This window comes from Colobus angolensis, unplaced genomic scaffold, assembly GCF_000951035.1.
Source record: "Colobus angolensis palliatus isolate OR3802 unplaced genomic scaffold, Cang.pa_1.0 Scaffold502, whole genome shotgun sequence".
In the NCBI taxonomy this organism is placed as follows: Eukaryota; Metazoa; Chordata; class Mammalia; order Primates; family Cercopithecidae; genus Colobus; species Colobus angolensis.
Genome location: NW_012118511.1, coordinates 13,685 through 33,305, shown reverse-complemented (window position 1 = coordinate 33,305; position 19,621 = coordinate 13,685). Strand labels below are relative to the sequence as shown.

General features: G+C 59.6%; 2 protein-coding genes across 2 annotated transcripts in view; one reads left to right on the top strand and one right to left on the bottom strand.

Annotated features, from left to right (window-relative positions):
* Positions 1-14,165, top strand: part of RHBDF1 (rhomboid 5 homolog 1 (Drosophila)) — an 18,210-nt gene extending 4,045 nt beyond the window's left edge. The window contains exons 2-18 of the mRNA XM_011960066.1: positions 7,243-7,383; positions 7,453-7,583; positions 8,485-8,698; positions 9,103-9,312; positions 9,387-9,509; positions 9,589-9,746; positions 10,223-10,477; positions 10,576-10,687; positions 10,811-10,885; positions 10,985-11,146; positions 11,735-11,835; positions 11,996-12,059; positions 12,421-12,515; positions 12,753-12,828; positions 12,899-12,999; positions 13,121-13,274; positions 13,486-14,165. Of these exons, the coding sequence (XP_011815456.1) occupies positions 7,267-7,383; positions 7,453-7,583; positions 8,485-8,698; positions 9,103-9,312; positions 9,387-9,509; positions 9,589-9,746; positions 10,223-10,477; positions 10,576-10,687; positions 10,811-10,885; positions 10,985-11,146; positions 11,735-11,835; positions 11,996-12,059; positions 12,421-12,515; positions 12,753-12,828; positions 12,899-12,999; positions 13,121-13,274; positions 13,486-13,905 (2,568 nt within the window). The 5' untranslated portion in view covers positions 7,243-7,266 and the 3' untranslated portion in view covers positions 13,906-14,165. The remainder of the gene's footprint in view (positions 1-7,242; positions 7,384-7,452; positions 7,584-8,484; positions 8,699-9,102; positions 9,313-9,386; positions 9,510-9,588; positions 9,747-10,222; positions 10,478-10,575; positions 10,688-10,810; positions 10,886-10,984; positions 11,147-11,734; positions 11,836-11,995; positions 12,060-12,420; positions 12,516-12,752; positions 12,829-12,898; positions 13,000-13,120; positions 13,275-13,485) is intronic.
* Positions 14,166-14,571: 406 nt separating this feature from the next.
* On the bottom strand, positions 14,572-19,172 carry SNRNP25 (small nuclear ribonucleoprotein 25kDa (U11/U12)). Its single transcript, XM_011960057.1, has 5 exons — positions 18,120-19,172; positions 16,648-16,738; positions 16,315-16,420; positions 15,601-15,675; positions 14,572-15,125 (listed from the first exon to the last, which is right to left on the bottom strand). The coding sequence occupies exons 1-5, from the start codon at positions 18,870-18,872 to the stop codon at positions 15,068-15,070; spliced, it is 1,083 nt and encodes a 360-aa protein (XP_011815447.1). The 5' UTR covers positions 18,873-19,172; the 3' UTR covers positions 14,572-15,067.
* Positions 19,173-19,621: the final 449 nt, after the last annotated feature.

Sequence of the window (19,621 nt, the reverse complement as noted above, 5' to 3'; positions counted from 1 at the left end):
GGCGAGTTTTCGCTGGGGCGGCCGGACTTTTCTTGCCGGAGTTTCCCTAGTCGCCCGCTGAGGCGGCCCAGCCCCGGATTCCTCGCCCGGCGCGCCGCAAAAATAGCCCGTGGCCGGATTAGCAGTCCCAGCGGCCTGGCCTGGCCGGACAGCTCGGCTCCAGCCCCCGCGCAACAGCTGAGGGTCCCAGGAGCGGGAGGCTGGAGTCCGGGGGTGCCCCAGGCTCCTCGGAGCTCCCCCCACTACATTTTCCTTCCCGGCCACCACCGGTGGGTGGTGTCTCCAAGTTGAAACTCCAGCTACAGGCGGGATGGTCCCTGTCCCAGCCGCCCTCACCGATGGCAATAGCAGGAGCCCCGGAGCTGGGGGTGGGGGACTGACTCCACCTTCTGCCCCGTGACGCTGACTCCCCGATCTGTAAACATCGAAGCTCCAGGGTGGTCTGGGAGGGACTCCCAAAGACAGACCCTCACTCTGTGTGCAGAGGCCAACAGGGACAGGCCTTCTCCCAGCTGGCGTGACAGCCAGACCCCAGATGCTCAGGGCATTGGCAGAGGGCCTGACTGGCTGTCATGCTGGGGGCATGTTTGTGGGGCTGGGTGGGGAATGAGCAGGGGATCTTCCCTGGCCCCCCAAGGCCTGCTTCCAGTCCAGGTGGTCCTGACCAGAGTTCCTTCTGTGTGTGCCGCTTGAGATTGTGAATGTGTGTGTCTGTCTGGGTGGGTGGGGCCTAGGTCTGGAGGCCCTACTCCTATCCTGGGAACTCCCACCCGCCAACGGGACTTCCTGTTGGAGACGGGGAGAAGATTCAAGGATGAAACTGGCTTTTCAGGTTTGACCCAGCTAGATGCCCGGGCAGTCCCAGGCTGGGTTCTCCCCACCCGTGTGGAGCCAACCCCAACCTCCTAGCCCCCACCCCAAGGGTGGGCAGGAGCTGGGGACCTAGCAGCTGGCTGGGGCTCCAGGAGTCCCTGAGGCGGAGCCCCCTGCCACCAGGGGTCATTCTGGGTAAGCTGGGCCCCTTTTCTTGAGAATGGGGCAGGGGCAAACGGAGTGCATGGGAGTCTGGTGGTCCCAGATTGAAGGCACTGGGCCTCAGACCCTTTCCCAGCCCTTCCAAGCAGCCTTCACTGGCTGGCTGGCCTCCGTTGCACAAACAGGCCCCTGGAGCAGAGTAGGGGGGTTGCTGTTGTCCCTCAACCAGCACCCTTCATGAGCTGGCCAGACAAACCACCGCTTTGGGGAACTGACTTTCTAGGGGGCGCTCTTGGTTTAGGGGGAGTCGCCCAGGTCTCCCCTGCCTTTCAGGGACCATCAGGCCCTCCCCTAGGATCTTCCAGCTGCAGTCCCTGCCCAGGGCACCCCCAGTTGCTCGCAGCTGTGAGGGCCTCCCCAACACTGGCTCCAGTTCCCTCACCTCAGTGTCTGTGCCAGGATCACATTTTGCCCAGTGATCGGATTCCTTGGCTTCTCTGCCTGTTTTCTGAGTTGGACGATTTTGGGGGTGACTCCTTCCTCCCTCAACTGAGATGCCCCTGATGGAGCAGGTGGCAAGGGGTCTTAGAGGGGTCTGACAGCTGTCCACAGCCACAAGGCTGAAGAACCCGGGTGGTCTGCCTTGTCTTTTGGGGGTCTGCAGACAGGGTCCCTTCTACCACAGCTCCTGGGCAGACCTGGCCCAAGGCTTTGAACTCCCTTATAGGCTTTGGGACTTCAGGCAGTGACTGGCTTCTCTGAGCCTCAGTTTCCTTACGTGGACGATGGATACGGAGGACCCCTCCCAGGGGTCAGGCAGACCAATGTGATCAGTCAGGATCTGGTTTGAGGAAGCTGAGCCAGGCTGCTGAGGACTGAAGCCACTTCTGCTCTGACTTGATTTCCCTGCTGGGGTCTCTCCAGTCCTGTCCTGCTTCTGGTGGGTCCTGGGAGGGGGTTGCAGGGTCGCCTGGTTGCCTGGGCACCTGGGAGCCCAAGGTTGCCTGGGCACCCGGGAACATGTGTGTAGCGTCGGTCAGGGATACCTCTGGAGGGCTCTGACTGGTGACTGGGCTGTCCATCTGTCCTCTGGTCAGACGTGGGCATGGGATGTGGGCCTTTCCCACCTCCAGTCTGGGAAGGGTGCTTTCGCCTAACTCCTGGGACCCAGCTAGACTCCATACCGGGGACTAGAAGTGACCAGCTTACCAGGCAGTTGACACCCAGAATCTAGTGTAGCTAAGTCCTTGCTGCCATCCCCTTTCTGACTGTGTGGCTTGGACAGGTGCCCTGACCTGCACTTGGCGTCCCCTGATTCCTGGGTGTGTCTGCCATGTCAGCCACTGTCAGACCCAACTGAGTCGGGGGTTTAGTTCTGGGGACCCCTGTGCCACATTTGCTAGCTGAACCTTGGGGCAGCACCCCGCCTCCTCCCCAGTGCTGGCCCCTTTGTGCACTACCCTCCCAGGCCAGGTCCTCAGGGACTCCTGTGTCTCCAGGCCCTAGGGCGGCTTCCCTCACAGATGGCCTGTGGCAGGAAGCCTCTTGTTCTGTCTACTTGTCTAGGGTGATGAGGGGAGGTAGGGAGCCAGTGTGTCCTGCTGGGGACCCGGAGAGGACCCTGCAAAGGTCTTAGGCCTGCCCTGTTCCACCCTAAACCTCATTTCTTCCACAGAAAAGAAGAGGCTTCACTGGGAGGGTTGAAGAGCACTTTGGGGTTTGCAAAGGGCCTAGCAAATATCATTTTCAGCATGATGCCATGAGCAGACAAGGCAGAGAGGCCGGGTGACTCTCCCTTCATTAATCCAGAAGATCTGGCTGCTAGGCTGCCAGACAGCTGGTGACCCCCTTCTCAAGGGAGATCTGGGATTGAGCTTCAGATTAGGAGTCAAACAGAAGACTGAGGGTCAGAGAGCAGCGTGTGGGTGGGGACGCTGGAGGAGCCACCTCCCCTTGGGATGAGGCTCAGGAGAGCGGAGGACACTTCTGGGCAGGTGTCTCGGGGTGAGGCCCCTTGCTTCAGCTGACCTTGGCAGCAGGCAGTTCCCTTGGCGGAGCAGAGCCCAGGCTTGATGGTTCTGGTCCTGGGGTTGGTAGTCAACTCTGCCACCGGTTGTCCCTGCCAGCGTGGTCCCGTGAGTGTGCAGGGCAGGCCTGAGCACAGAGGTGGTTGCTGCTCACACCTGAGGCTGCAGCTCCACACTGGCTGTGGCCACTGTCTGCGCCCGGACTGGCCAGAGCTTCTCTCTAGTCTTTTCCCAAACTCGACACCTTTGGAGGGTCCTGTCCTCAGGTGTCCCCAGGGTTGCCCTCTTGTTACATATGCTCTAGTTAGGGCCCTTTCACCCCCCAGCTCCTGCCCCTCACAGAGTACCAAGTGCCCACAGGCTGCACCAGACACTCTGGTGGAGTCAGCTGCTGCCTGTTGTGCCAGGCACTGCCGTGACCCCTGATTTCCAGATGGGAAAGCTGAGGCTTGCTTAGGGTTGTAGGTGGTGGAGACACATGGGGCCTGAGCATCAGCCTGGGCTGTACCCAGTGGCCTCAGCTCCTGCTTTCTGGCTCTTCCTGCACCTGTGCATGCGGCCAGCTTGATGGGTCCCCAGACATCCCCAGAGCAAAAACCTGAGTTAACGGGACTCTCCACCATCCCCCAGCCAGCTCTTCCCCACCAGGCTCCGCAGGCAGCCAGAGTGGACTTCAGTGTGCATGGCGCCAGTGGCTCCCTTTCCTGCCCCCAGTCCCCAAGCTGGTCCTGGGATGCACTGTGGCTTTGGGTGTCTCCTGATGGGGCTGGGCCTGGGCTGGCAGCTGTGATGCTGCTGCGGTGACTCAGATACTGTGTGACCCCAGGCAGTCAGGCCTTCCGTGGGCCACGGTTTCCCCATACACTGAAGGGTCAGCGGGGTCGGGGAGACACTGTTTGGATCCCCCGAGGGGTTTTCTGGGAACAAGAGCCCACTGTGCGCCTGGGGAAGGCCTGGACACTGAGCCACTGTCTCTGGGAGGGCAATGTGCCGCTCCCTGGCCAGACTCTTTGTCCAGCCTGGGCCAGCCTCTCCCCACGCCTACTCCGGCTCTTCCTTTGTGAATCCCACCCACTCGAGCCCAGATGGGGATCTAGGCACAGGGATGGGGCAGGCCAGAACACCCAGCACTGCCCACCCGCAGGACCTGTAACTGAGTGGGTTCTCAGGTTCCCTCCTGCCTGCACTCCTAGCACAGGAGTGGTTTTTGTGGAGGTGGGGGAACCCCAGGAGACCTGGATGTACAGGCATGGTGGCTGGTGCCTCCCTCATGAGCTGAGTACTCTACTGCCTCCTGGGGCTGAATGTGGGCCCCGGCTGAGACAGTACTGGGAGGTCAGGTTCCCCGTACACGCTCACAGCTCTCAGCTCTTCTCACCCCCTAACTGTTCCTGCTCGCACCCGCTCATGCCAGACGGCTCCTCTTCCCAGAGCCAATTGACGGGTCATCTTGAGGAATCCCCCATTACCTCAGATTGGGGACCGAATGGCCTGCGTTCTTCAGTGATCAGTTTACCCCATAGTGGCTTCAGACCAGGCTGGTCCTGAGCACTGTGGAACCAGCAGTGACAGGACAGTGGCCCATACATATGTGAATGAACTCCTGTCCTGTGCTGTACCCGGGGATCCAGGCCAAGGACCACCTCTGGGGGGTGGAGCAGCCTGAGGCTGCAGGTCCTTCAACACAGGGGAGGCTGGGCAGAGCGCGTTTGCAGGGCTCTGAGATGCGACAGAGTCAGGTGTGAGGAGCGGTGGAGAGCAGGAGCCATGGGAGTCACGGATGTGTGTGAGCCCATTAGCTGGCAAAGGTCTCTGTTGGCAAAAGTCATTCACACTCCTGAGTGAAGAACCAGCTGGATGTTGCCTAGTGCCGCTGGGCACAGGTGGAGACTCCTGGAGAGGCTGGCCCCCTGGATTCAGCCTGCTGATTCCTGGCAGTGGCCCCAGTCTCTACTCTGGGCCCTGCTCCTCTCTGGCCCCCATAATGGCCTCACTAAGAGCAGTCGTCCGTTTTCTGGGTGAGAACATGCTGGGGGTGTACTCAGAATGCTGTCCCAGCACTGTGGGTTCCGGAAGCCCCTTCCCGAGCACCACCTGCCTTCCCAACGTGCCTGACACTGTCTGCAATTCCACCCTTAGTGTCTGAGACTCAGAGGTGGCCCCTCCTGACTATTCCTTACAGGGTGATGGTACTGCAGTCCGTATGCTCTGCGGAGAGAGGGCTGGGGGATGATGAGGAAATTGAGCTGTGACCCCTTCACACTGTGGCTGGGCCGTATCCAGGACATGCAGGTCTGGGCTGGGTTTGGGCCATGCGTCAGATGCAGAGGGGTCTCCTGGTGCTGCTCCCAGAGGGATCTTGACCCACCCAGTTCTCAGGATGCCTTCCTGTCTGACCCTGTTGCACTCTGGGGCTCTGCGTGGGCGAGGAGCCCTGGAGGGATTCCCAGTGATGTGGAGGCAAGCTGCTGCCCTTGGCTCTTGCCCCTGATTCCAGGCCAAGTATGGGCCAGGGACAGGAACTCAGCCTTAGGGGCCATGTGGATGGAACGACCCCTGGGCACCATGCCTGGGGAGTGCCCCAAAGCTTTGCCCCCCAACTCTCACCTGGGACCTGAAGTGCACAGTCAGCTCAGATCAGGGGCTGGAGTGTGAGGGGTAGGGTAAGAGCCAGCAGAAGGCATCGCTGAAGGACCCCCCACCTGTGTCCTGGTCCATGTAGGGCCCGTAGGAGCTGTGAGCAGCATTCCCAGCCTTTCCGTGGTAGTGCAGGGTCGGGAGAAGCTGTGAGCTCTGTCCCAGGCCTGTCCCTGGTTGGCATAAGACCATGAGGAGCTGTGAGCAGCACCCTGCGCTGTCTCTAGTTGTGCTACCCTCCATATATGACCTTGAGCAAGGCAAGCCTGTGTTCTCCTGGCCTCAGTTTCCCTATTTGTACCACATAGGTGGGACTTTCCTTCAAGCAGTTGAGAGTGAGACCTGTGAGTGAAAGCCATTTCTGGGGCCGTAGTGGGTGGGTTGCAGACCCTGCAGCTCTGAGCCTGTCAGAGGCTGCAGCTCTTTAAAGAGGCTGAGGAATTTGGGGTTTTCTGTCCAAAACTGCTTCAGGAAGCTCTGGCCAGCCCCCTACTATCTCCCATGTCATGCTCAGGGGCCCTCCTCAACTTGGGTCTCCCCTGGAAACCCCGTGTGGTCCGCCTGGGTAGGGGACAGCTGCAGGTCTGCCAGGAAGGGGTAAGGGGGAAATGGAGTCAATCACGTGGCCAGGCAGTAGTGGCCAGAATCGAACCCTGGCCTCTCTGCTCTGGGGCCTTCCCCTGGGCTCTGGCCCGGTGCCTGGGATGCTCATGGTGGAGCTGACCACGCAATGCCCGGCAGCCCCAGCCCCGGGCAGCTTCAGGGCTGTTTCTGGGCACCTGCTGCCACCTGCTGGTCACTGTGGCATCTGCGGCCAGGTGGTCTCTGGAAAGTCATTTGTGCAAGGGAGCCTGGGCCACCAGCTGCTGGTCTGTCACCCTCTTTCCTGAATGTGGTGACTCTATGCAGTGGACCGATCACACACCCCTTACAGGCTGTCGTGTGCATAGTGGGCCCTTTGTCTCTGGAGTGGAAGTTTTGGTGGGTAAGAGGGTGAGGCCTGGGTAAGACAGGTCTGAGATTTGCCCTGGGCACAGACTAGGGTGAGCCCCATGTCAGTAAGACCTCACATCGGCTGTTCCTTGTGTGTGGAAACCCCTGGAACCCCAACTGTGCTCACTCCCCTCCTTCAACGCTTTGCTCAGATGTCACTCCACAGTGAGGCCTCGCTGCCCCCTGTCAACAACCCTAGTTTGTTTTCTTTCCCCCATCACGCTTAGCATCTTTTAACCAGTACATTCACTTATCGAAAAAGCTTATTGTCTAGACTGTAAGCTCCAGGAGGGCAAGGATTTTGTCTCGTTTCTCCACCAATGTGCCTCGAGCACCTGGAGCCCTATCCTGATCACAGTGGGTGCTCAGACAGCTGTCCCATGGACTTATGTTGTCTGAGGACGTAGGATGTCCGTGTCCCAGCACTATCTGTTGGGATGAACAAGGCAGGCAGAGAGCAAGTCAGTGCTGAGCACGTCGCAGGGTTCTGACAGTGGGGGACAGGGGCACCACAGTTGGGCCTATCACTGCTTCTCCCTCCTGGGTCTGGGCACAGTGAATCTTCAGCTGTCAGCGTCGTCATTATTGAATAAGACGCCACGCCCTGCAGGCCTGCCTTGCTCTGCCGGGAACCATGAGTGAGGCCCGCAGGGACAGCACGAGCAGCCTGCAGCGCAAGAAGCCCCCCTGGCTCAAGCTGGACATTCCCTCTGCGGTGCCCCCAACAGCAGAAGAGCCCAGCTTCCTGCAGGTAGGCCCTGGCCAGCGGGGACTGTGGGTGCCCCCTGTCCAGTACCCTCACCATGACCCTGTGGCCCAGCCCCTGAGGCGACAGGCTTTCCTGAGGAGTGTGAGTATGCCAGCCGAGACAGCCCACATCTCTTCGCCCCACCATGAGCTCCGGCGGTCGGTGCTGCAGCGCCAGACGTCCATCACACAGACCATCCGCAGGTACCAACACTTCCCAGCTGCTCCATGGGGTGGGCGCTGGGGGCTGGGGGCAGAGGCAGGTACACTGAGGATGGGAATGAGGACAAGGGGCCCTCCTGTCTCAGCTTCCTCCCCCGTCTTGGTCCCCACATCCCCCTGCCCTCCTCCTGTTCTGGAGACTGACCGCTCTCACCCCACTGCCCTGCTCCACTCCCTTCTCTTCAGCACTCACTCTCTCCTTCTCTGTCTCCACCACCCGGATGCTCTGGCCTCTTGGCAGCCGACAAGTACACTTCGGCCGTGTCCACACTCTGCCCCTCGTGGGTCCCTGGGCTGCCCGCAGGGCCTGCCCACAGCGCCAGTCTCTCTCTTGGTCCCTGCTCAGGTATCTCATACAGGTCATGAGTGTGTTGGTGTTTTCTGGCATGTGCTTGGCATGTGGCCTCTTGGGAGCTGCCAGCGTGGTTGGCATTCCCTGCGGCTCCTAACGGCAGGTGCTGGCAGTGTTTTGTTTGCATGTCCAAGTGCTGTGGACAGCCTGCCTGGGCCTGCAAGCACCTGCTGTCTGGGCTCTGCGGTGTCCCGGGACCAAGCTCTCTTGGGCTGAGCTTGCAGCTCCCTCTCTGGACTCAGTGTCTCCCCTCAACTGCCCCTCAGGGATGGTGGGGTTAGGGCCTCTATGAAGCACTCAGCTGGGCAGGGCCTGCCAGCTGTGGTCTAGTGGGAACTTGAAGTTGGCTAACAGTTCAGGGGGTGGCTGGAACCCACTCATCCTCTTATTAGACCTTGCCCACCCAGACCCTGGCCCTTGGAGTGACTGCAGGCCTGGGACAGGGCATGCCGCCCCAGAGGAGGGCCTTTGAAGTCCCCTGCCTGGGAGGGGGTGATCTGGCTGCCCCTTGCTGAGTCCCTGCCATGCCAGGGGGACCGCTGACTGGTTTGGAGTGAGCAAGGACAGTGACAGCACCCAGAAATGGCAGCGCAAGAGCATTCGTCACTGCAGCCAGCGCTACGGAAAGCTGAAGCCCCAGGTCCTCCGGGAGCTGGACCTGCCCAGCCAGGACAACGTGTCACTGACCAGCACCGAGACGCCACCCCCACTCTATGTGGGGCCATGCCAGCTGGGCATGCAGAAGGTATGCCTGCCTCTTGCTGCCTCCTGCAGGCCCCTCCTTCTGCTCCCAGGGGCTGGGGCTGCAGACACAGCTAGCCTGAGCAGAAGAGACTCTTTGGGAGTTCACAGTCTGGAAGGGCGGTCAGACAGCCTGCCCTTGAAGGCACCTGAAACAGTCTCTGGGAAGGGGTACCTTGGGATGGGGACATGGTCTTGGGATTGCAGGAGGGGACCCGTGTCTGGATGGGGGAGCATTCCAGGCAGGACCTCTAGGTGCTGTGGGGTGGGAGTGGAGCCCATACAGCTGTCCAGGGGCCCATGAGGAGTCAGGAGCAGCAGTCACACTGTCTGTGCAAGGCCTCTGTGTGTCTGGGTGGGCTAGGAGCCCCCATGGTCCTGACTCCAGCATCTCCTCCCCTCCTCCAGATCATAGACCCCCTGGCCCGTGGCCGAGCCTTCCGTGTGGCAGATGACACTGCAGAAGGCCTGAGTGCCCCTCACACTCCCGTCACACCGGGTGCTGCCTCCCTCTGCTCCTTCTCCAGCTCCCGCTCCGGTTTCCACCGTCTCCCGCGGCGGCGCAAGCGAGAGTCGGTGGCCAAGATGAGCTTCCGGGCGGCTGCAGCACTGATGAAAGTGGGTGCAGGGGCGAAAGGTGGGGGTGGGGGCCGAGCCAGCAGCCGGGTCTCATGCTCACTTCCCCTCCCCAGGGCCGCTCTGTTAGGGATGGCACCTTGCGCCGGGCACAGCGCCGAAGCTTCACTCCAGCTAGCTTTCTGGAGGAGGACACAACTGATTTTCCCGATGAGCTGGACACATCCTTCTTTGCCCGGGTAAGAAGCGCCCAGGGCGTCACCCGCCTCCCCGTTCCCTTCATCCCTGCGTCCACCCTGACCTCATGTGTTTGCTCAGGAAGGTATCCTCCATGAAGAGCTCTCCACATACCCGGACGAAGTTTTTGAGTCCCCATCGGAGGCAGCACTGAAGGACTGGGAGAGGGCACCGGAGCAGGCGGACCTCACCGGCGGGGCCCTGGACCGCAGCGAGCTTGAGCGTAGCCATCTGATGCTGTGAGTGCCGCAGGCAGGGAAAGGGGCCAGAGACAGACCCGGGGGCCCCTCAGGAGCAGCTGAGCGAGTATGGCATTCACCTCTGTGGGCGATGGAAGGGGGTAGCCTCATGGACGGATGGTCTGGGAACTCACTGGCCATCGGGGGTGGGAGACCCAGGGCTGGGCATGGCCCCAGCCTCAGGGCTTGCCTGTGGAATGGGACAGCAGTCTTAGAGCCCAGGGGCTGGACAGAATCCAACGGGGAGCTGGAGGTGACAGAGGTGATACTTGCTGAGTTGCAGAAGTCGGTGGGTCCCGGTTCTGATTCCCTGCCATCCCCGGAGGCACGCAGTGTTGGGGGCAAGGAGGAGGCAGATGCTGGGCAAGTTGCCCAGCATCTCCACCAGGATAGAGACAGGGTGCCCTGGTACCCCCGGGGAGGGACGGCAGCAGCCTGGGGGGCTGCGGCGGGAGATGAACGCCGACTCCCTCCAGGCCCCTGGAGCGAGGCTGGCGGAAGCAGAAGGAGGGCGCCGCAGCCCCGCAGCCCAAGGTGCGGCTCCGACAGGAGGTGGTGAGCACAGCCGGGCCGCGGCGGGGCCAGCGCATCGCGGTGCCCGTGCGCAAGCTCTTCGCCCGGGAGAAGCGGCCGTACGGGCTGGGCATGGTGGGACGGCTCACCAACCGCACCTACCGCAAGCGCATCGACAGCTTTGTCAAGCGCCAGATCGAGGACATGGACGACCACAGGTAGGCGCGGCAGGCAAGGCCTGGTTGGGATGGAGGCTCCTGGGGAGGGTGGGGCTCCGGGCTGGGGATGAGGCCGCCGCTGACGCTCCACCCCGCAGGCCCTTCTTCACCTACTGGCTCACCTTCGTGCACTCGCTCGTCACCATTCTAGCCGTGTGCATCTATGGCATCGCGCCAGTGGGCTTCTCGCAGCATGAAACGGTGGACTCGGTGAGCCCCTGTGCCTTTACTGGGCCCAGACGAGTGGAGTCTGGGCACGGGACCCCCTCCCGCCCCGCTCTGGGAGGAGAGGGCCCGAGTCGGGCCGTCTGATCCCGCTCCCCCACCTCCCAGGTGCTGCGGAACCGCGGGGTCTACGAGAACGTCAAGTACGTGCAGCAGGAGAACTTCTGGATCGGGCCCAGCTCGGTGAGGGCGGGGCTGGGGCGGGGCCGGCGGGGGCGGGACGTGGAGGTGCCCGGCGGGCAGGAGGCCTGGACTGAAGCTGCCTGTCACCCTCGCCCGCAGGAGGCCCTCATCCACCTGGGCGCCAAGTTTTCGCCCTGCATGCGCCAGGACCCGCAGGTGCACAGCTTCATTCGCTCAGCTCGTGAGCGCGAGAAGCACTCGGCCTGCTGCGTGCGCAACGACAGGTCGGGCTGCGTACAGACCTCGGAGGAGGAGTGCTCGGTGCGTGTCCCGCCCTGGACTCCCACCCTCGTCTGCCTCGTGTTCGCTCTTTACTTCAGACTTCAGATAGACTCAGCAGAGTGATCCTTCGCCCTCGTTCCTGGCACATCTCGCCGTCCTTATGTGCAAGGCCTTTCTTGTCATATTCATTCCTCCTTATCCCCACCCTCCCCCATCTCCAGCTCCTGGCTCCATAGACCGTCATCTGATTTGGTCTTTTGATTTGGGGGTACCCTTCAAGCATGTGTCTTAAAGCTTACATAAGTGGTGTTGGCCTCTTTTCCCCTAAGCAATTTTTTGAAAAAGATTCATCCAAACTTTAATCACATCATCTTGTATGGAGATGCCGTAGTCCCTACCAGTTCCCTGATTTAGGACAGAGGTTGTTTCTGATTTTCAGCTAACAGGAATTATGCTGTTGAACTCCTTGTAAGAGTCTTTTCCAACATGCATGTGTATCTCAAGAGTGGGGGTGACTTGTAGAAGCGAAGGGAAGAGCTCAGTGGTTTTGCCTTTGACTCCTGACTCCCTGAGTGCCCCTCATTGCCCTGACCCAACTGGACCTGACCCTGTGTCCCCCTTCCACAGTCCACGCTGGCAGTGTGGGTGAAGTGGCCCATCCATCCCAGCGCCCCAGAGCTTGCCGGCCGCAAGAGACAGTTTGGCTCTGTCTGCCACCAGGATCCCAGGTTAGTCCTGCCGGCAGCTCTCTCACCTGCCTTTGTCCACACCTTCCCCAGGGGCTGTGGTGCAGAGGGTGTAGGGGCTCCCCTTGTTGGGGACTTAGCTGGAAGGGTGCCAATGCTCGGGGCTCGAAGCAGGGCCTGACCACATACTTGGCTTGTGCAGGGTATGTGATGAGCCTTCCTCTGAAGATCCCCATGAGTGGCCAGAAGACATCACCAAGTGGCCGGTGAGCTGCCGTGGGGGCTGTTAGGGAGTCCTCCTTCTCATGTGGGGGAGAATGCCACACCCCACCCATTGGGACCACCTCACGTTTTCAGATGCTGTGCACCTGGCCTTTGCACAGCCTGTCCATCAACCAACGCCTGCCCCTCTGAGCAAGTAGATCGAGAGAACTAGATGGAGACTTGAAAGGTCAAGTGACATTATTCCAGTGTGATAGAGACTCAGAGTGTGGTGGCTTGAAGTCAAGGAAGCCACACCATTTTCTACTTTATGAGCCCGCCCATCTTTGCCTCTACCCCCAAACATGGTGTGGGGCCAAAGGTTGGGGGAGGCCCTGACCCAGCTCGTCCCCATTTGTGACCCAGATCTGCACCAAAAACAGCGCTGGGAACCACACTAACCATCCTCACATGGACTGCGTCATCACAGGTCGGCCCTGCTGCATTGGCACCAAGGGCAGGTAGGTGTGCGTGTGAGCGAGTGCGGCTGGTCTCTGGGCTCAGAGCATCGCCCTAGGGCTGTGCCTTCTCCCTAACTAAACCCTGAAACAACCCAATATACCAAGGGTGTGGGGTCAGAGGGGGTCTGGACTTCTTCGGGGCCAAAAAGGTGGGTAGGTGCAGCTGAAACTTTCCCTGGATGTCAGCAATCCCCCTCGGCAAAGCAGCAGCCTCCGAACCCTGGCCTGCCTTTCTAGGTGTGAGATCACCTCCCGGGAGTACTGTGACTTCATGAGGGGCTACTTCCATGAGGAGGCCACGCTCTGCTCTCAGGTAGGTGTCCGGAGTGTCCGTCTTTCCCCTCCCCCAGCTGCTGTGAGTGCTGATAGGCTGCTCTGCACAGGTGCACTGCATGGATGATGTGTGTGGGCTCCTGCCTTTCCTCAACCCCGAGGTGCCTGACCAGTTCTACCGCCTGTGGCTGTCCCTCTTCCTGCACGCCGGGCAAGTGACACTGTGGGCTGGGTGGGGGGACTCAGGGTCCCCAGGATTGGCTGGCTGGGGGTGGCAGAGAGGTCACTTCCCTGCTGAATGTCTCCCAACCCCCACCTGCCACTGACTACAGGATCCTGCACTGCCTGGTGTCCATCTGCTTCCAGATGACCGTCCTGCGGGACCTGGAGAAGCTGGCAGGCTGGCACCGCATAGCCATCATCTACCTGCTGAGTGGTGTCACCGGCAACCTGGCCAGTGCCATCTTCCTGCCGTACCGAGCAGAGGTAAGGCTGGCCCTCAGGGTGGGGATCCTCCGTGTGCACCTGCAGTCTGCTGGGAACCTGTCCATATGGAGCACTGTCTGGGAGCATCTCCAGTTGGATCCTCGGTCCCAATATGCTCTGGGCCATGGGAAGTGGGGCACAAAGATGAGGCCTGGGGTCCAGGGGGCCTGCCCAGCCCCACAGCCTTACAGCTACCCCAACCATCCCCCAGGTGGGTCCGGCTGGCTCCCAGTTTGGCATCCTGGCCTGCCTCTTTGTGGAGCTCTTCCAGAGCTGGCAGATCCTGGCGCGGCCCTGGCGTGCCTTCTTCAAGCTGCTGGCTGTGGTGCTCTTCCTCTTCACCTTTGGACTGCTGCCCTGGATCGACAACTTTGCCCACATCTCAGGGTTCATCAGTGGCCTCTTCCTCTCCTTCGCCTTCTTGCCCTACATCAGCTTTGGCAAGTTCGACCTGTACCGGAAACGCTGCCAGATCATCGTCTTTCAGGTGGTCTTCCTGGGCCTCCTGGCTGGCCTGGTGGTCCTCTTCTACTTCTATCCTGTCCGCTGCGAGTGGTGCGAGTTCCTCACCTGCATCCCCTTCACCGACAAGTTCTGCGAGAAGTACGAACTGGACGCTCAGCTCCACTGAGCCGGCTGTCCAGCAGGCCAGAGCCAGACATGACAACCCTGAGCCTCACAGGCTTACCGGAGTCACCTGCTCCATGTGGGGACTGGCCTGTTTCCTGAACACAGACCTCCTTCTTGTGCCTTGTTCACTTCTGTTGGACCCCTCGTACTGCCGGGCATTTATTATACTACTTCCTGTGATAACCTTCTAACTTGTTTCTTGACGACCACCTCATGTGGCCAATAAATGGACTGGGAGCGTTTTAGCTGCCATTAACTTGACCAGGGCCTCCCCTTCCTTCTTTGTTTCTGGCTGGGAGCTGTGGAGGGAGGTCCTGCAGGCCCCTTGCAGCCAACTCACTGGGCAGGGAACTGAGCGTCAGATACCGTCACAGGCTCTTTTGCTTCCCAGTGAAATCCTTCAGCCGGCCACGTGCACCTTGCTCTTTCTCCTTAGAGTGGCTGGTAGCTGATGCTGGGACAAGGACCTAGAGATGTGCTGTCACACCCTCCCCACGTGCTGGGAAACACCCCGCTCCCTACCCTCAGCAGCTCCAGTTTCCACCCCGCACTACCTCCCTGTCCACTGAATCTGCGGAAGGCACCGCTGCAGGCGAACCCTAAAGGCTGAGGCTGGAGGGCCCACACATAGCTGTGCTGTGCTCGCTGCCACCGTGAGCTCCAGGACGCAGACCCTAAAGCCACTCTGCTTGTATTTCCTCCTTGCTGTGGAGATCATGGTAACCCAGTTGTGTGGTGTGGGGAGTGGTGTGGCCACAAGGCTTAGCTGGTGTGACATCTTGGAATATAGGACTCACCTGTACCCATTCTCGCCCCTTAACTCACCTCTGTGATGGGGCAACCTCAGTCTTTGCTACCCAGGGTACTGTGGCTTTTGACTTTTCAAACTAAGAAGCACACAGGTTTATTTTATACACAGGGCCAGGCCGTGGCTCTGCCATGTGACGAGGGTCTTTGGACCCAAGGAGAGGTCAGTCTCAGGCCAAGTACATGAAAGCAGGGAGCACTGGCACACCCTGTCCTAGTCCTGAGGGCCCCCAGGTTCATGCTGACCGTTCCTGTTGGGTGCCTTTCTGTGAAAGAGGTACAATGATTTGAGGATCTGATCCTGCTGGGAAAAAGCTCAGCCACCAGTGATCAAGAGAGCTGTCCTGTCTGGAGGCTCACTTTTGCCTCAGCTTTTTGATGAAGGAAACCTCATCTCGATTCCGGATGCCATAGCTGAAAAAGAAGGAGAGGCATAGAGCACCTGCGCTACAGAAGGTCACATCTGGGACTCCCCTCCTAAGGCTTGTGGGGGCCACAAAGAAACAACAGAGGGGAGGCATGTGGCCTCTGGGAAGGCCGGGAAGTGGCAGTGGCCATCCTCTCACAGACCCAGAAGCACTCTGGCTCACAAGTCCCTGGGGCAGGGACCTGAGTGTCAGATAGAGTCACAGCTTTTCGCCTGCATGCCCACTCTGATTTCTCCCTCCTGGCACTGTGTAGCCCTAAGCTGCCACTGGCGGGAAGGAAGCAGCAAGGCCCCTCCAGTGCCCTCTGCCTGCCATTCTTCTAGTGGGGAGGGCCCCAAGGAAGCTCCTTGGAAGACGGTGTTACCTCCAGAGAGGGAGCCGCAGCCCTCGGGCAGAGCATGGGGGACTAAGAGGCAACAGAACAACTGTCCCCTACAGCTCAAGATGTGGTGGCCACTTACTCTCGGAGCCTCTTCTTATCTTCTGTGAGTTTCTCTCCTGCAGAGGCCAGATGGTATGTCCTCCACACATAAGACCTGCAAGAGGGGAACGCGGGTAAACCGCACGCCCTGAGCAGGGTGAGCCGAGTGGCTGTGCATGGCGTGGGCTTGAGGCATTCAGCCCTATGGGACCTGCGGCAGCTGTCCTCCCTACCTGGGCTGTTCTGTACGATGTGCAAATTGGCTCTGAGGCAGCTGCAAGGAGGCTCTGTTCTCAGAGGGCTGTATGGGGCGGCTTGGCCAAACACACCTTGCTAATGCAATAGGGGACAGCGTTGAGACTCAGTGAACAGGACAGTTGATCCAGTGGGAGAGCGAGGGGTGCCAGCACCCAAGTGAGAAGGGGATGGTAGCCAGTACAGGCGTACCATCCATAACTAGGGAGGCCACTTCCAGACACACTGGAAATGCCCGACGGGGTCCCCAAGTGAGGATATCCAGCAGCCTGGATGGGGTGATGGCGATGAAAGCAGTATGCTAGGGATGGCCGAGGCAAGAGTCCCAGGCACAGAAGGACCTCCACTGTCTGAACTCTTGTGACAGGGAGCTCATCACTTCAGGGGCGCTGTACTCATGCAGAGTTGAGAGCTGTTTCCAGGTGGTGCCTGGTGACAGTGCCAAGAACAGCACGAGCCCCAGGAAGGGCTACAATGAAGGGATTGCTGTTCCACTTACCAGCTGATATGCTGAATGCCCCCTTCACGCTCCTGCTTGAGCTGCACGTATCTCTGGATGGCCTTCTTCAGGTCCAGGACTGTGGCACTCTGCACTACAACCACAGCTGCAACCACGGACACAGATGGGAGAAGATCCACAGTGAGAACCCAAAGCCATAGCCTCCGACGGCAGGAAAGGAACCCGGAAGCTCTGTGCACAGGGCAGGTTTGTGGTTGCCCCAGTACCCCCGGTCATGGCCTGTGAGTTTCTGAGCAGGCTGACCAGCACTGTTACATTTTGCTGCTGTGAAAGCCTGGACCACATAACCTGAAGGGCGGAGGGCACACTTACGCATGACTTCTCCATCCATCTTGCACACTCGGACCGTCATTGCCTGGCCATATTCTAGGGCTATTTGGGAGTTGACTTCTTCCAAAGTAACCTAGGAAAGACCAAGGGCAGAAGTGGGAACCCTGGCTGTCTTTACCACCTTGAACAACAACAAAGAACAAGCTGACAGTGGCCAAAAAGTGGTGCTCCATTTTATGAAGGGCAAGGAAGGGTGCTTGGATGTATGTTAGGGTTTCCCAATTCATCAGAGCCCCAATCTCATGTTCCACTCACATTTTAATGTCCAAAGTGGACAGAGTCTCTGGGGGAAAGAGGTGCTAAAAAACAGGCAAGAGAATAAACTCACATGAGGATCCGTCCCCAGGGGTGGGTGGGGGCCTGTCAGTTCACCCTGAGTATCCCTGATCATCAGGACCCAGGCCAGGGCCCAGGACTGAGTAAGGCAGGTGTGCACAGAAATCGGTAGTAACAAATATTGTAATACGACATTTAAGAAATACAAGGCAATTAAAATATCCATGATGGGCAAAATATAAAACATTTAAAATTGGCCGGGCGCGGTGGTTCACGCCTGTAATCCCAGCACTTCGGGAGGCCGAGGCCAGCGGATCACTAGATCAGGAGATCGAGACCATCCTGGCCAACATGGTGAAACCCCGTCTCCACTAAAATACAAAAAATTAGCCGGGCGTTGTGGCGCGTCCCTGTAGTGAACCCGGGAGTGGGAGGTTGCTACACCTGTAGTGGTGCCGAGATGGCACCACTACACTCCAGCTTGGCGGCAAATCAAGACTCAGTCTCAACTAAATAAATAAATAAATAAAAAGTATTGTGCCAAAGCATATTGACGCTTGAGGCAAATGGAACTAAGTTTTTTCGTTTACCGTAGGCTCTTTTTTTTTTTTTTTTGCATCAACTTTGACTTTTAAAGCTATTACAGGCCGAGGGGGTGGCTCACACCTATAATCCCAGCTTTTTGGGAGGCTGAGGCAGGAGGATCGCCTGAGCCCAGGAGTTTGACACCAGCCTGGGCAACATAGTGGGACTCCCTCTGTACCACACATTTAAAAATTAGCCGGGTGTGGTAGCGCGCAACCGTGGTCCCAGTTACTGGGGAGGCTGAGGTGGGAGGATGGCTTGAGCTCAGGAGGTGCAGGCTGCAGTGAGCCAAGATCGCGCCACTGCACTACTCCAGCCTGGGCGACAGAGCAAGACCCTGTCCCCGCAGCCCCCTAAATACAATACATTAAAATGTCATTTAATGTCACTCACTAATGAGGTTTTTGGTTCCTCTTTCAACTTCGCGCCGCAGGCGAGTGAGCCCAGCCACGGTAAAGACCCTTGTTTACGCCCAGAGGCGCCTTCCTCGGCCTTGGGCCGCAGCCTCCCCCCAGCACCTTCAGAGGCTGTGGGTGCCCGGACGCCCGGCCCCCGGTGACGACTCCCGCCCCCCGGCCCCCGCCCGCACACACCTGGATCGGCAGATCGCAGAGCAGCGGGTCCTGCACCACCATAGCCAGACCCTCCTGGAACACGTCCATGGCCTCGGAGTGCGGCAGCGCCTCTTCTTCGTCCTCATCTTCCTCTTGCGCCTCGGGCCCACCCGCGGCCTCCGACTCCTCCAGGGCCGCACCTCTCAGCCGGTCTCTGCCGGCACCGCCAGTCCGCACTAGGGAGTGCCCAGCGCGCACGCGCAGGAACTGCGGCCGGTCCCAGCGAGGCCGCCCAGCCATTGGTGCGCCGAGGGGTGGGGCGGCTGCAGTGGCCAATGACAAGGGCGAGACAGCCAGCGGCAGGGCTGAGAGCGCAGAATCGCCCTGTCTATTGGTTGGTGGGCGGGGCGAGGCGGCTGCCAGGACCAATGTAAGCTCGAGGCGGGCGGCGCGTCGGCGCTGAGCGGCGGTGGGAGCTGCCGGTGGCTGGCGCCTGTGGAGTTCCCGACCATGCTTCTCTTCTGCCCCGGCTGCGGGAACGGGCTGATCGTGGAGGAGGGACAACGCTGCCACCGCTTCGCCTGCAACACGTGCCCCTACGTGCACAACATCACCCGCAAGGTGGGACCCGAAGGCCGGCGCTGGGCCGCGGGCGCCTCTCGCAGGCCTTCCCCTTCCTCCGACTGCTGCGCCATCGCCGCCAGCCCCGGCGTCTGCCTCTGTCCGCTCTTTCTCGCGCCCCCTTCCGGTCTGCAGCAGATCTGTGGGCTCTTTCTGTGGCCTCCAATACATTCAGAAAGCCCCGTCGTTTCCCGCCTCCTTGGGTTCCTGCTCCCACGCTTGCGCCCCCCTCTGCGTTCACAGCAGCGGCCACGGTGATTCCCTTAAAGCTGAGGCACACAGGTCCGTGCCGTGCGCAGAAACCTTCGGCCGTTCCCCAGCTCATGCAGACGAAAAGCCGCAGTTCTCCCAGGGCCTACCGTATTCTCCATATTCTGACACTGACCCCCTCCCCGACTTGCTTCTCCGATTTCAAGTGCTATTGCCCTTTGCCCCATCAACACCAGCCTCCTGGACGATCTCTCATCGTGCACGTGGCGCTCGCAGGGCCTTTGCACTTACTGTTGCTAAGTTGGCTCTTCCCCTAGATAGCCACCTTACTCATTGGTCTTGTCTTTACGGTATTTTAAATTGCAGCCCCTCTGGCCAATGTATCCTCCTTCCCTTTGTAATTGTTTCCATAGGGCTTATTACCTTCGAATATGTTATGTAATGTATCGTGTGCTTTGTTTATTAACAGTAGGACCTGGCCGGGCATGGTGGCTCACGCCTGTAATTCCAGCACTTTGGGAGGCCGAGGCGGGTGTATCACCTGAGGTTAGGAGTTCGAGACCAGCCTGACTGACATGATGAAACCCCATCTCTACTAAAAATACAAAAATTAGCCGGGCATGGTGGCAGGCGCCTGTAATCCCAGCTATTCGGGAGACCGAGGCAGGAGAATCGCTTGAACCTGGGTGGCGGAGGTTTCAGTGAGCCAA